At 44.4% G+C, this 14,708-nt stretch overlaps 1 protein-coding gene across 3 annotated transcripts in view; it reads left to right on the top strand.

Moving 5' to 3' along the window:
* CILK1 (ciliogenesis associated kinase 1) overlaps positions 1 to 14,708 on the top strand; it is a 59,292-nt gene that overhangs the window by 30,861 nt on the left and 13,723 nt on the right. For all 3 annotated transcript variants that reach the window (XM_004771860.3, XM_004771859.3, XM_004771863.3), the window contains 5 exons: positions 241 to 362; positions 1,377 to 1,456; positions 11,220 to 11,352; positions 12,004 to 12,175; positions 14,239 to 14,406. In XM_004771860.3, coding sequence (XP_004771917.1) covers positions 241 to 362; positions 1,377 to 1,456; positions 11,220 to 11,352; positions 12,004 to 12,175; positions 14,239 to 14,406 — 675 coding nt within the window. The remainder of the gene's footprint in view (positions 1 to 240; positions 363 to 1,376; positions 1,457 to 11,219; positions 11,353 to 12,003; positions 12,176 to 14,238; positions 14,407 to 14,708) is intronic.

Raw genomic sequence — 14,708 nt, 5'->3', positions numbered from 1 at the left:
CAGCAGGTGGCCAGAAATACCCGTCATGGTCAAGTACTTACTGGCTAGTCAGCTAATCACAACGGCTTTGCTACATGAAGTCATTATTGACTTCGGAGAAATACCATGTATTGTCAATGAAATGGGAATTGTGGCATTTCTGTGGTTCTAGAGTTAGATGTTTCTCCCGAAGTATACCTGCCACTGCTTTTCTTTTCCAACAGCAGATTTTCTCTCATTTTTTTCTGTTTCTCCTTTCAGTCTTTAAAGAAGCTCAACCATGCCAATGTAGTAAAATTAAAAGAAGTTATCAGGGAAAATGATCATCTTTATTTTATCTTCGAGTACATGAAGGAAAATCTTTACCAGCTCATTAAGGAAAGGTACAGTTTGGTCTTCACGATCTTAGAAATAAAGACCACAAAGTACATGTGTTTTCTTTTTGCTTTTGTCTATCATACTTAACGCTGCTTAGGCTTCCCTGTTGAAAGCCGCCCAGTAGACGAGGGGCCCAGCCCACATTCCTGCTCGGGAGGCCTCGGGATGGCTTCATAGAAGCGACTTTCAGTGCAGCCATTTTCATGGTTCAGTGGGTTATTCACCCAGAGAAGCTCAGGGATTGAACAGAAACTCTGCAGCTCTCCATTCCTATGAGGACGTATGGACAGAGCAACTAGAGGTCAGGGTGTAATGGCCTCGTTTATTCTGAGGCCTCCATGGAGAACTTGGTTTCTTGAACTTCTCTTCTTGCTGTACAGGGTGCAGGGGCTTACGTGCTGGGAAGAGGAAACTAATAACAAACTTGCCTGCTATGGTCATTTTGACCTTTTGAACTAAAGTGAGCCACGTGGAACTTCTCGGGGATGTTTTCTCAGTGGCAAATGGGCGCCATTCACAGCTTCTCTCTGAATGAACTCAGTCAATAAATAGTCTACTTGGTCACCAACAACAGAAAAGCGGCATGGTTTGCCCGACTTGGAGGGGAATATGGCACTATCCCCGACTATCCACTACATTTTGTAAGGACTTCATCTGGAAGACCTCAGATTTTCCCCATTACAAATTTTCAAGTTTCATATTACAGAGAGAGAAGATTTTTATATGATAGATCAGAGGGTTTGGAGGGGTGGCTCCCATAAAATGTTTAATCTTTTCTTTTTAGTAACATAACTGAATATACCAATTGCCAATACAGCAGTGTTGACAAGGTAGCTGTCTTGTATGGACAAATGGTTGTTTTTCTTTGGTCTTTGTTATCAAAGGATCTGGTCACATTTGTGTATAAGCAAATGTTTTCTTAAATTCCTACTGTATAACCAAAAGAACAGGAACATAGAGTATTTGTTTTCATATGTAAATCTAGATTTATAACTTTTTTCCTCCTCTGTTCCATCCAGAAATAAGTTGTTTCCTGAATCTGCCATAAGGAATATCATGTACCAGATATTGCAAGGACTCGCATTTATTCACAAACACGGTAGGTGATTTAGAGTACTGTGCTTTTTAACAGCAGTGAAATTTGTCATCAGGTAGAAGGTACAGGAAGCATCAGGGTCTTTGGTGACTGCCTTCCAGAAGAGGTTGCCGGGTTGAGAGGCTGGCAGTGGGGTTTGGGTTATGTTCTCTTTTGTAACTTGATTTCTGAATTTTTCTCGTTGTTTATCATGTCTATGTGTTCTTATTCTTTAGGCTTTAAGGTTGAGCTCACTGGTTATAGATCTAACAGTTATTCCTGTCTGTTATCTGGTGTATTAATAAGACCCCTTAGATTAGGATTCAGAGACATTTCCACATGTTATGTTTAATCTACTATTACCGCTTCCTTGTGGCTTCTCATTTTCCTGATGTATTATATTTCGGTTCAGAAGCCTTCAAAAATGGCCTAACAAAATTTATTCAAAACAGGAAAATAAAATCAATTAAAAGTTAGCAAAGAGGTGGGGCGCCTGGGTGTTTTGGTGGGTTAAGTTTCTGCCTTCGGCTCAGGTCATGATCTCAAGGTCCTGGAATTGAGTCCCGCATCGGCCTCTCTGCTGGGCGGGGATCCTGCTTCCTTCTCTCTCTCTCTCTCTCTGCCTGCCTCTCTGCCTACTTCTGATCTCTCTCTGTCAAATAAAATAAATTTCAAAAAAATTATATAAAAAATTAAAAAAAAAAAAAGTTAGCAAAGAGGGGCTCCTGGGTGGCTCGGTGGGTTAAGCCGCTGCCTTTGGCTCAGGTCAGGATCCCGGAGTCCTGGGATCGAGCCCCATAACAGGCTTCTCCTGCTCTGCAGGGAGCCTGCTTCTCCCTCTCCTTCTGCCTGCCACTCCCCCTGCTTGTGCTCTCTCTCTCTCTCATTCTGTCAAATAAATAAATAAAATCTTTTTAAAAAAGGGTGCCTGGGTGGCTCAGTGGGTTAAACCTCTCTGCCTTCGGCTCAGGTCATGATCTCAGGGTTCTGGGATCGAGTTCCACATCGGGCTCTCTGCTCAGTGGGGGGCCCGCTTCTCCTCTCTCTCTGCCTGCCTCCCTGCCTACTTGTGATCTCTGTCTCTGTCAAATAAATAAATAAAATCTTTGAAAAAATCTTTAAAAACAAAATAAAACAAACAAAAAGTTAGCAAAGAAAGACAAAGACAAAAGGTATGGATAGAGCTAAAGGGGGAAGTTAATCGGCAAAATGTGTGTCTGCAAGTTCTATTTAAGTAAAAGAAATAGGCTATAGATTTGATTCTGAACTTGCTTTCTGACAATGCAAAATGTGAAACATGACCAACTACATCCAACGTAGTTCCCCCAGCCCCAGTAAAAATAGTCCAGTTGCCCAAGAGAGGCAGAACTATTCTTGGAACTAAGACCAAAGAGTTTTATCTCATGAATCCTTCTAGAGGGGACATTATATAATATGACTTCAGTTGTATGCAAACAGTGACAGTTTGCATAGAGCAGTTTCATGTCATGTCCCTCATTCTAGGCCAGTTATATCACTTGGTCAAAGAAAACAGTCCTGCTGAGAACCAGTATGATTCACTGTAAGGATGGTCCAGGGGCACCTGAGTGGCTCAGTGGGTTAAAGCCTCTACCTTCAGCTGAGTCATGATCTCAGGGTGCTGGGATCGAGTCCCACATCGGGCTCTCTGCTCAGCAGGGAGCCTGCTTCCCCCTCTTTCTCTGCCTTCCTCTCTGCCTACTTGTGATCTCTCTGTCTGTCAAATAAGTAAATAAAATCTTAAAAAAAAAAAAAAAAAAAAGGATGGTCCAAGGAGCAATTTAGAATATCTAGAGGAACAGATGGCCACACACCCCCTGGGGAAGTCCTCTGAGACTATTGTCCATGGCTGAAGATTTGAAAGGTGCTGAGTAGCAATGACTCTGAGGCTATATTTTCCAGCAAACCTCTGGGGCGTTACTAAGTCTCTGCTACTAACTAGACACAGACCCACCTTCTTGTGAACCTAGAGCCATGGGATGGACGTGTCCCCCAGTGGAGCCAGGAGTTCTGTAGGGGGTCATTTGAAGGTACTTTAATTTGAAAGATGGATGGGCCAAGCAGTTGATCTTTCAGAGGCGGAAAACCATTTAGTTCACCCCCAGCCTGAAGATGTTGCCACTGTAAATACTGCACCATCAGATGAGTTTCATTACCCAGTAGGGACCCTGGGTGGAAGCCCTTTGATAACACAGTCAGCACAGATTTGACACAGACTGGAAGGGAGTAGAAAAGACAGTGCACCTCAGCCAGTGGCACAGTTCATCTGGGATCCTTCCTAGCCTGTCTTTAACCTCTAAACAGCCCCTCGGGTAGAGGCTAAATGAAGCACAGACAGATAGACAGAGGTTCTCTGTGCAAATCCATGTTGGCCTCAGGCACATGCTGAAGAACCAGTGAGTAATAATGCAAGACTGAGTCCACTTGTGAACCAATTCCAGGAGAAAGTTTTTAGTAAACAGCAGCCTGATTCTGCTAGCATTGATAGAGCCTTCAGTCACCAGGGTTCACAAGGGATAGAATTTGCAAAACATGAAAAACTGGTATGGTGTCTAAGGGACAAATTGGGGGAGAAGAGTAACTTATTACAGGCAAGAGCCCAGCAGAAGGAAGTGACGAGAAACCAATGAGATTCTCAAAAGGGAAAGGTCGACCAGAATGTTTTCACCCAGGGACAGTCACATAATGGCTTAGTTACTCAGGCTGTTGACTCAGTCCTGGAAACTGAGTATTGGACCTAAGAGAAAGTGAATATTCATTGGCTTTCTTTTTTTGTCCTTGGGTTGCTTTTCATGAAACTCGGGTTTTCTGTTGCCAGAAAGGACTTGTAATCTTTTTACCTGGGTCTCTCTACCTGATCCCATCAAATGAACACACATGCTCACAGAGACGCCTCATGCCCGTGCATATGCATCTACACATACACAAGCCCACGTACCTGCATGTATGCCGCCCCCCACAACACCTGCACACACCCATACCCGCAAATGCATGTGTGCACACACACATGCATATTTGCTTCCAGTAATGTAACTTCCAGACACTAATGTGACACCACAGCTTCTGGAAACTCTACATTGTCAGTTTCCCTCACCCGCCTTGGACACTCAGATTGTATATGAAGACGGCACAAGGGAAGGCTCATGTCGTGGAGTAAAGTCAGACCACCTCTGTTTTTACAAGCCCAGTGCCATTGCTATTCCCAAAGATTCTTGTGGATGCTTTTCCCCAGCTGTTAAGTGCCCAGTTCTAGCATGAGCTTCATAACACTTCATCTGTCATCCAACTTACTTCCTTACCACTTTCTCAGTGAGCAAGGACAGATGGTATCTATTCCTTCCAAAGAAGAGACTGACGTTCAGAGAGGTTGAAAGACATGCCAAGGCCCCCCTGCCGCAAAGTAGTGGGGTGGAGATTAGCTCAGGGATCTGCGCGCATTTGCGGTGCTTTACTAGAAGAACCTGCCTTCTCTCACAGAGAAACAGAGAATCAGAGGTGAACAAAATAGTGATAATGATTGTAGGTGGGAGGCATATTAATTTTACAGGTCATTTTCATTGATAAATGATTTTCAGAAATATTATAACAGTTGGTTTTTATATCATTGACTTGCCTTTGCTTAAGTGCACATGGAACTCCATACTATCCCTTTCCTCCAGTAATGGAAAAGAAAATCATCTCAAGCACTTCACAGATTTATCTTGTTAGCTTGTTCTTACTGTGAGAAGGTGCATTCTGTCCCCAGGGAGTAGACTCCTTCGAGAGGGGAGAAGAGCGCTGTAGGTAGTTGCTATGGCCATAGTTCATGTCACTGAGTACTTCCCCCCCGCAGGGAATGAAAACGTGACTCCACTTGGTGCTGATTGAGCAATGCCAAAGCATATGTACTTTGCTGCAATTAAATAATTAATGCAAACGGTGTTTCACCCTTGACCTGCCCTTGGAAACGCCCAGCTCATACTTACCCATGCAGGCAATCAGAAACACCTTAAGTGGCTTGGAGGACAATGTTTTGCCCCATAAAGTGGTTCTCTGCTTTTGTGTTTCACCACTGTCTTGCAGAGCATGATCTGGGTTAGCCTGTGGCCCTTCCGTATGTTGCTGTTCTATTGGTCTTTGTGGTCATAAAAACACTGTAGTTTTAAATTCAGTAATACCTGTGAAACTAACTAACTAACTAACTTCCATCACAGGAAGGTGTGCCATGTAAATTCCTTGTGTTTCAGTAGTCCCTGGTTATTTCCATATATTCATATCAGGTTCATCATTAACAGAATCTGGCAGAGGGGAAAAAGCCTTCTTTGTGGCTTGATGTTTTCCTTGCCCAAGGGTTGTTAATGACAAGTGAGCACCACACACTTTCTGCCAGGATGAAAGAGAAGATCCCTTTGTTACTTGACTGGCATGGGGGTGCCCTGAAATTAAGTTAAAGGTCTGTTCCTGTCTTCTGGAAGCCAAACAGTTTTGAACAGGAAGGTTCTTATCTTACTAGCACTTTGCTGTTGCATGATGTCTGAAAGAACCATCTGTATGGGTTTCTGTTGTGAATCGGAAGCCCAGAGGAAGAAGTGGGCTCATTGTGACAAGCACCAGTGCCCACATCAGCAGAACACCTACTCACAGGTGAAGCACGTGGCTAGCTTCCCAAGCCTTAATTCTTATATGCAAAAAATGGAGCGGTGTCTGCCTGCCCCCCTATTGAGAACATAAAAGGATCCATACTCTACTTATGACAAGGTCTCACAAGGGGCCAGCATGCCCAGCATGGCTCTAAAACTTTTATAAAATTAACACATTACATTCTGCAAAACAAGCCCTCAAGGTTTGCTTCCCATTTTCCAGATTTGGAAAGTAAGGCACAGAGAGGTTAAGTGGTTTTTCCAGACAGTGAACAGAATTGAGATTTGACTGGTCTGCACACTTAACCACTATGCTGCATTGCTTCTTATATGGAAATTATAATATTTTGTTAAAATAGACATGAAAAATAGGGGCATCTGGGTGGCTTAGTTGGTTGGCATCTGCCTTCGGCTTGGGCCGTAATCCCTTGGTTCGAGCCCCACATCAGGCTCCCTGCTCAGTGGGGAGTCTGCTTCTTCTCCCTCTGCCGGCCGCTCCCCCTGCTTGTGCGCTCTCCCCTCCTTCCTTCCCTCTCTCTCTCTGTCAAATAAATAAATCAAATCTTTTTTAAAATAGAGATGAAAAATAAATATACAGAATGTGAGGGTCTTTTATAGTTTTAATTACTAAGGAATAGAACTCATAGGCATAAGACTAATAGTAGCCAATTTAGTAATGAAAAGAGCAGAGGGCTAGATCTTCTAAAGACTTATTCCCGAATGCTTCCTAGTTATAAAGGCTTATACTCAAATACAGTATAACAAACAACATATGTCACCTGAGCAATACAATTTTCATTAGTCATTTGTAAGGCTTGGTTTGCAGTTAAGTTTTTTCCTAGCCAGTGTTCCTCTGATTGTTTTGGGCCTAAAGTATGATCTATAGATCAGTGACAGATACTTACACAGATACATGGTGAGGGGGGGCGAGAATCTTCATTCTCCTCATTTTATGAGTGTATCCGTTCTGGTGGGGTTAAAGAGGAGCTAGCAGTGAGGGAAAGGATAGAGCTTGACTAATGCAAGGAGGTGTTCAGTGCTCACAGCAGCATGATATATCGAGGAAGCAAGGTGCGAGGTCCGCAGTGTGAGAGTGACACTTGTATCAGGGTACAAATCAGAGTGATGGGACAACGGTGCTAGTTCATTGAGGTGGGTGTTACAGATGGTGGCAGAGGGAGCTCGCCATGGGGCTTGGACGCTTGAGGACAAATGATTCATGATGAGGGAAAGGCCACATGCGTTTGGAAATAATCATTTAGCCCAAGTAGAGGAGAAAAGGGGAGTCTAAGAGGAGAAACAGTGTCAAAGGTACTTGAGAGGACTGCAATCACAAATCAAGATTTAACCGTATGGATTGAGCGGGACAGACTAGAGTCCAACAGTAAAATGGCGCTAGCCCATTTCTGGTAGGATGGGGAATAATTAACCATCCCCACCCCCCCTCACCAGCCAGTGACTCAGTTTTCCCATCTCTTCAGTCAGAAAATGATGTTTTCCATTTCTTTCTTTTCACTGGTGTGTCTTTAATGCGCTGAGTTTTTAGGAAGAGGGGCCATGGTTCCACAGTTCATAGCTTTTCAGGGTCACGGGAGTTTTCCTGCGTGCACTGACGAAAGATGACTCTCTGGTAACTGCTTCTGTCTTTGCACATTCTTAAACCAGTTCCAAGATGGGAGCATACAACCAGGCCTTCTGGGAGCTGGAGGGTGCTCTGACGAACAGAGGGTCCCAATGTGGTGACTCAGTTATACTGAGTTAGAAACTGCCCACTCTGGTGTGCGTTGATCATCTTTATCTAATTTGTCTGATACTAAGCCATCTAAACTTGTCCACATCAGAAAATTCTTTTCTTGGGGCGCCTGGGTGGCTCAGTGGATTGAGCCGCTGCCTTCGGCTCAGGCCATGATCTCGGTGTCCTGGGATCGAGCCCCACATCGGGCCCTCTGCTCAGCAGGGAGCCTGCTTCCCCCTCTGTCTCTGCCTGCCTCTCTGCCTACTTGTGATCTCTCTCTCTGTCAAATAAAATAAATAAAATCTTTAAAAAAAAAAAAAAAAAAAAAGAAAATTCTTTTCTTTTATTTTAAAGGCTATCCTTGACTAATACTGAATTACCATTTGAATGTGCTGATGGCCTCAAGTTTGGTTCTTACTATAATTTAGGTTTCAGTTATTATTAATTTGGTTAGGATACTTAAGGAAGGGGTGTGAAGAAGGCCATAGGGTATATATTGGTATGATGGCAGAATAAAGAACGAAGCAATGGAGTATAGACATACTACATTTGTTTTTCTTTCCATAAACATTTCTACACAAAGGAGAAACGTAGGCGTGTGCACACACATACTCAGATGGCATGCCAATAGCAAAGTCTCTGTGCCTGTCTCTGGTCTAACCCACGTGGGACTCCTTTGATCTTCTCAATGCCTTGGGTTATGGAAAACAGAAGCAGCCTTTGGTGAGAAGGAAGTACTTCCTCTTGTCACTTGTGGCCCTCTTGAATATATAGGATCCCTTCTATACGTCCAGCCCCTCCTTTTTAAAAAACTATTTGTGTGGTTTTTTGTTTTTAAGGTTTTTTAAAAATATATTTTATTTATTTATTTGGCATACAGAGATCACAAGTAGGCAGAGAGGCAGGCAGAGAGAGAGAGAGGAGGAAGCAGGTTCCCTGCTGAGCAGAGAGCCCGATGTGGGGCCCTATCCCAGGACCCTGGGATCATGACCTGAGCTGAAGGCAGAGGCTTTAACCCACTGAGCCACCCAGGTGCCCCTACTTATTTATTTTAAAGAGAGAGTGCAGGTGGCAGGGTAGTGGCAGAGGGAGAAAGAGTCTTAAGCAGAACCCACAGTGAGCACAGAGCCCAACACAGGGCTCAGTCTCGTGCCCCTGAGATTAGGATCTGAGCCAAAATCAAGAGTCAGGACACTCAACTGACTGTGCCAACCAGGCACCCCCCTTCGGCCCCTTCTATGTGCTCTGTAGTTATATTTATTTTGTGCATTCTAGCCAACCATTCACCTGTAGATCCATCATTAGGCCATAATACTATCTGTTTGGAGTGTGACCTAATACCAAGTTCTGGTGATGAACAGAGGGGAGGGTCTTTAAAAACAAAACAAAACACGTTGCTTTCGGGGTGCCTGGGTGGCTCAGTTGGTTAAGCAACTACCTTCAGGTCAGGTCATGATCCTGGGGTCCTGGGATAGGGCCCCACATCAGGCTCAGTGCTCAGCAGGGGTCTGCTTCTCCCTCTCCCTCTGCCTGCTGTTTCCCCTGCTTGTACTCTCCTGCTCTCTCTCTCCGTCAAATAAAAAAATAAAATCTTTAAACAAACAAACAAGATAAGATCAGGAAGGAGACAAACCATAAGAGACTCTTAATCTCAGGAAACAAACTGAGGGTTGCTGGAGGAGGGTGGGATGGTTGGGTTATGGACATTGGGGAGAGTATGTGCTACAGTGAGTGCTGTGAATTGTGTAAGACTGATGATTCACAGACCTGTACCTCTGAAACAAATAATACATTATGTGTTAATAATAATAATTTTTAAAAACCAACCAGTGTTGCTTTCCATGATACATGACCTCCAGTGCATGTTCAAGTATAACCACATCACAATCACCCGCTCCTTCCTCTACAGCAGAGAGGGTTTGGGGGATTTAGTCCTTCTGGAACTCCCCCCATGTGAGGACTTCCTGCTTTGAGCCCTCAGGGTCTCCCCCACTGCTTCAGGGTCACTACTCTTCTCATTTCTCTGTTGCTGTTTGGTGAGGCTTCCTGCCTCCTGGTCTTCTCTCTGTTGCCCCAGACAACTTGGCCAGAGTAGCTGTGTCACCATTGAGCTCTTTCACATTCCCTGCATACCTATTCAAGTCTTTGGTTCTGTCAGTAAGACTGTCTTATGAGACCACCATGCTCCCGCCATAGTGCTAGGCACTTAGAAAAAGTAGCATCATGACTTCTACCCTTAAAGTGCTCCATCTAATCAGAGAGAGATGGTCAGTGTACCTGAAAATGGCAGAGTTCTGCTCAAGTTTAGAGGGAAGAGCCTATCATGTCTATAGGGCAAGAACTGTGTCCATTTGGGTTGCTTCTGAATCCACAGTGCCTGGCCCAGAGTGGGCCCTCCGTGAACACTTATTGGTTGGATGAGTGAGTGAAGAAGGCTAGCGTAATTAAAATGGCCTCCTGGAGGAGGAGAAACTTGATGTAGGTCTGGAAGGATAACAAAGATTGGGATTGACATAGATAAAAAGGAACAAGGGTACAACATTGGGAATAGATACAATGAACCTGAAGGAAATGAGGAATTTTACCTGATGAGAACATACTTTATACATCCTGTGATAAGTATTAGAAAAGTCTATCTCTAGGTATACCGAAAGGTGTTCGAGCTTATTAAGTAACTTCAGAGGAGCCATGGAAGGCTGTGTGTGTGTGTGTGTGTGTGTGTGTGTGTGTATGGCAGTGACAAGGAAAGACAGTGTTTAAATTATCGGGAGGTGAGGAAATCCAGAGAAGCTGATCGAGGAAGGCCTTCCTCGCCACAGCGAGAGAGGGAATACAAGCAGGGGGAGCGGAAAAGGGAAAGGCAGGCTTCCTGCTGAACAGGGAGCCTGATGCGGGGCTGGATCCCAGGACCCTGGGATCATGACCTGAGCCAAAGACAGATGCTTAACAGCTGAGCCACCCAGGGACTCCCAGAGTTTTGATATTTTTTTTATTTATTTATTTATTTTATTTATTTATTTATTTATTTATTTATTTGACAGAGAGAGAGATCACAAGTAGGCAGAGAGAGGGGGGAGGCAGGCTCCCCACTGAGCAGACCGCCACATGCGGGACTCAATCCCAGGACCCTGAGATCATGACCTGAGCCGATGGCAGAGGCTTAACCCACTGAGCTACCCAGGTGCCCCATGATGTTTTTAAAGCTGTTTTCTACGTTGGTAAAAAAGGATGATCAGTTTTTTAATTGTTTTACATTTTGGAGAATTCATCAGTGGGCAATGAAAGAAATCCTGTGCATAGAGCCTTTGGTGTCCTTCCAGGCTACTTCTCAAGTTACAGCTATTTATGAAAAGAGAAATATAGCTGCAAAGAGTAATGCAGAAGCAAACGTGTATTGGGATTTTTCTCTCTACAGGTTTCTTCCATCGGGACTTAAAGCCTGAGAACCTCCTCTGCATGGGCCCGGAACTTGTGAAAATTGCAGACTTCGGGTTGGCCCGAGAAATCCGATCCAGACCCCCATACACAGACTATGTATCTACCAGATGGTAAGCCCTCTTTCTTCCAAGTTATTTTAAAATACACCATTATACTGAGAATAACATTAATGTCACAAATAAGTAACTTTTTACTGAGAGCAACAGTGCAGTTTGAAACACATATTTGTAGGTATCTTGGCATTGTACCAGGTTTAAAAGCTTGGGCTGTAAATCCTTTTTACGAGGAGGCCTGTGACGCTTTTCCATGATATTAATATTTTATATACAGCCCTTACTGAAGACCATTTCCTAAAAGAGTTGTGTAGAAAGTTCTCCAAAGACCTGTCTAAAAAGCCAGCTAACGACTATTGCTAAAACTTTGAGACCGGAAGCATTTAAGCAGTTGGCCATGACCAAGAAGTAGCCTGCAGACAAGTTTATGTTCTCTCTTTTTCCTGTTCTTTTCCTCACTCTCACTCTGTTTCTCAAGGGTGCCGTACAGAAGAGTCCTGCAGAGAAATGCTCAGTAGGAAAAACCATGAAATAGAGAAGCACTACTTTATGAGAGTAGCCCCGACAATGGCCAAGCTGTCCTGAGTCCACCTACCCCACGGAACTAGATAGCAATTAGAAATAGAGAAGATCTCTCCCTGCGAATAGATGGTAGTATTTCATTGAACTGTAGCCGCACTAACCGGCAGTGCATCTTTGGCCCTCCAGGTACCGGGCTCCGGAAGTGCTCCTGAGGTCTACCAGCTACAGCTCCCCCATTGACATCTGGGCCGTGGGCTGCATCATGGCGGAAGTGTACACCCTCAGGCCACTCTTCCCCGGGGCCAGTGAAATTGACACCATCTTCAAAATCTGCCAGCTGCTGGGGACACCGAAAAAGGTAATGATCCTGAACGAAAGCCTGGGGGCTGAAGCCAGCAGCTGCCCCTCCCCACACCCTTGGTTCCTGTCCTGCACCCACACAGCCCTAGCCCTGTGGATCACCTGCTGGTCCTATAGTCTTTCTCTTGACCTCAGTGGCCCTTCCTTGCCCTTTCCGCTGACATGACAGCCTCTGTCCGTCCTGCTCTTCACCTTAAGTACACGTGTTACGGCTCCCTCTGCTCCTCTCTCGGCCACCCCACCTCCCTCACTGGGCTTTCTATCCTCCTGGCTACAACTCCTGCAGCCCTTCCCAAGTCTCCTAACTGAAACCTTCCTTGGGCCTGCGATCACATGCTTAGACCACCTGTGAGATTTTCTCCCGACATCCTCACCGTCACCTTGGACTTGACACCTGACATGGATTGTGATTTGCTGACCCCCCACCTAGCTTCCTTCCTCCATTCCCCGTTCCTGTCCACCTCGCACCAGAATCCCAGCACCCCAGTCTTGAGGCGAAATTTCAGAGTTACCCTTCCCACCCCCACCCCCCGTACCCTCCCTCACTGGCCACAAATCCTGTAGAACTCCAGCCACCGGTGACCCTCCTGCTATGTCTGGGCATCTTCTCAGTCCAGCTGCCCTCAAGTTCTGCCCCCAGCTTATCTTTCAATCTGCAGCCAGATTCCCCCAGCCAAACAGCAGCCCTGGTACTGCCTTCCCGGTGAAAAATACCCATTGAGTGCCCACACCACAGCCTGCTTCTCCCTGCCCTGCGCACGCGAGCTCCGCTCCTCTGCCTGAATGTCTCACGTGACTGAATTCCACTCTTTCCAAGGTCCCTTAATAATTTACGTCCCCGCTGCTGCTCTAATCTCCTCTCCATTTCAGCTGTGCTTTAGGTTAATAATATCATTATTGTTGGACATCTCTGTGCCCTGGACCATGGGCTTGTGTTTATTGATATTCATTTTCTAGGTCCTAGCACCATTGCTTATACAAACCAGACCCTCAGAACATTTTTAGATCATTTGAATAAATTATGAGTGCTACCTCCTCAAGATTTTCCAGAGTCTCTTGCTGGATATCTTTGCCTCCTCTGGTTAACTTTCTTGCAACCCTCATCATTTTTTTCTCTGTATTACTGTGTTTTAAAATAAATGCCTTTTTTTTCTCTTTTTGGACTGTAACACCAAATCCTGGATTATTTTTGGATACCCAGCAACACTAAGCATATAATAAGCCCTCAATAACCATCTAAGTGAATAAATAACATAAGCTATACATAATGCCACTTTACCTTAAGATAAAATTATACCAGAATGTGTTTTGTTAAAAAAAAAAAAAAGCGGGGGTTGGGGGGACCTTAAAGATTATTTGCTCATCGTTTTGCATCATCACCTCCAGAATTTAGTGGGAATGATGCATGAAGCAGTGGAGAGCTTGAGACTGAAGGGAACAGCTTTCTTCCCTGCTGGAGTTCGCAGCACGGTTATTTTCAGTTATCAAGATGGGTTTATTGTTGGGACCTGGGTGGCTCAGTGGGTTAAATATCTGCATTCCACTCAAGTCATGATCCCAGAGTCCAAGGTGTGCACCTTGCTCTGTGGGGAACCTGTTTCTCCCTCTGCCTGCCTCCCCCTGCTTGTGATTTCTTTCTGTCAAATAAATAAAAGCTTTTTTTTTAAAAAAAGGTAGGAATATTACAATATATAGGGTAACACAAATTTATTTAACTGGAAACAAGGTGTCTTCTTTTCTTCCCCAATACAGTTTCTCAATAGTTTCTTAAAACCTCTGTCTCATAGAACACAATTGGAAAAACACTCATTTGAACAATCAATTGAATGCTTATAAAACCAGTTGGTGGCAAATTCACTGTGTTTCCCACTGTTCCCCCACATTCATGTTCTTTGCCATCCCTCCATTAGCATCTTCTGTGTTTCGTCAGACGCAGTGCGGCACCGTGAGTACGAGCGTGGTAATGATGTGATTGCTTTTCCGGTAGTGGCACGTGGGCTGGAATAGAAACGATCAGAACAAGTTGGCTAAGCAAGATCTTCTGTCTCATCCTTCTTTCAGACCGACTGGCCTGAAGGCTACCAACTTTCAAGTGCAATGAACTTCCGCTGGCCCCAGTGTGTACCCAATAACTTAAAGACCCTGATTCCAAATGCTAGCAGTGAAGCCATTCAGCTCCTGAGAGACATGCTCCAGTGGGATCCCAAGAAACGGCCAACAGCTAGTCAGGTTTCCTTCCATTTCCTTCTGTTCGATGCATTTCTTGTGAAGTTCATATCTGACTCTGGGTAATTCCTATAAACCTCATAGGAAGTATCTTACGTGGTATTATGGGTGAAAACCAGTATCAAATGCCACTAATGGTATATTATATATAAAACCAAAATAGTTTGAAACTCACTGTATACAGTTAAAGGTTTAAACAATACAATTGCTTTGGAAATTGGCATACAGGTTCCTATCACCACGTACGAGGAAGAGAAAATAAGCAAATATATCTGCCTGTCTTTGGAGAAAGTTTTCAAAGATAA

This window comes from Mustela putorius, unplaced genomic scaffold, assembly GCF_011764305.1.
Source record: "Mustela putorius furo isolate JIRA1106 unplaced genomic scaffold, ASM1176430v1.1 tig00003983_pilon_pilon_pilon, whole genome shotgun sequence".
Taxonomy (NCBI): domain Eukaryota; kingdom Metazoa; phylum Chordata; class Mammalia; order Carnivora; family Mustelidae; genus Mustela; species Mustela putorius.
This window is presented reverse-complemented; position numbering and strand designations above follow the sequence as displayed.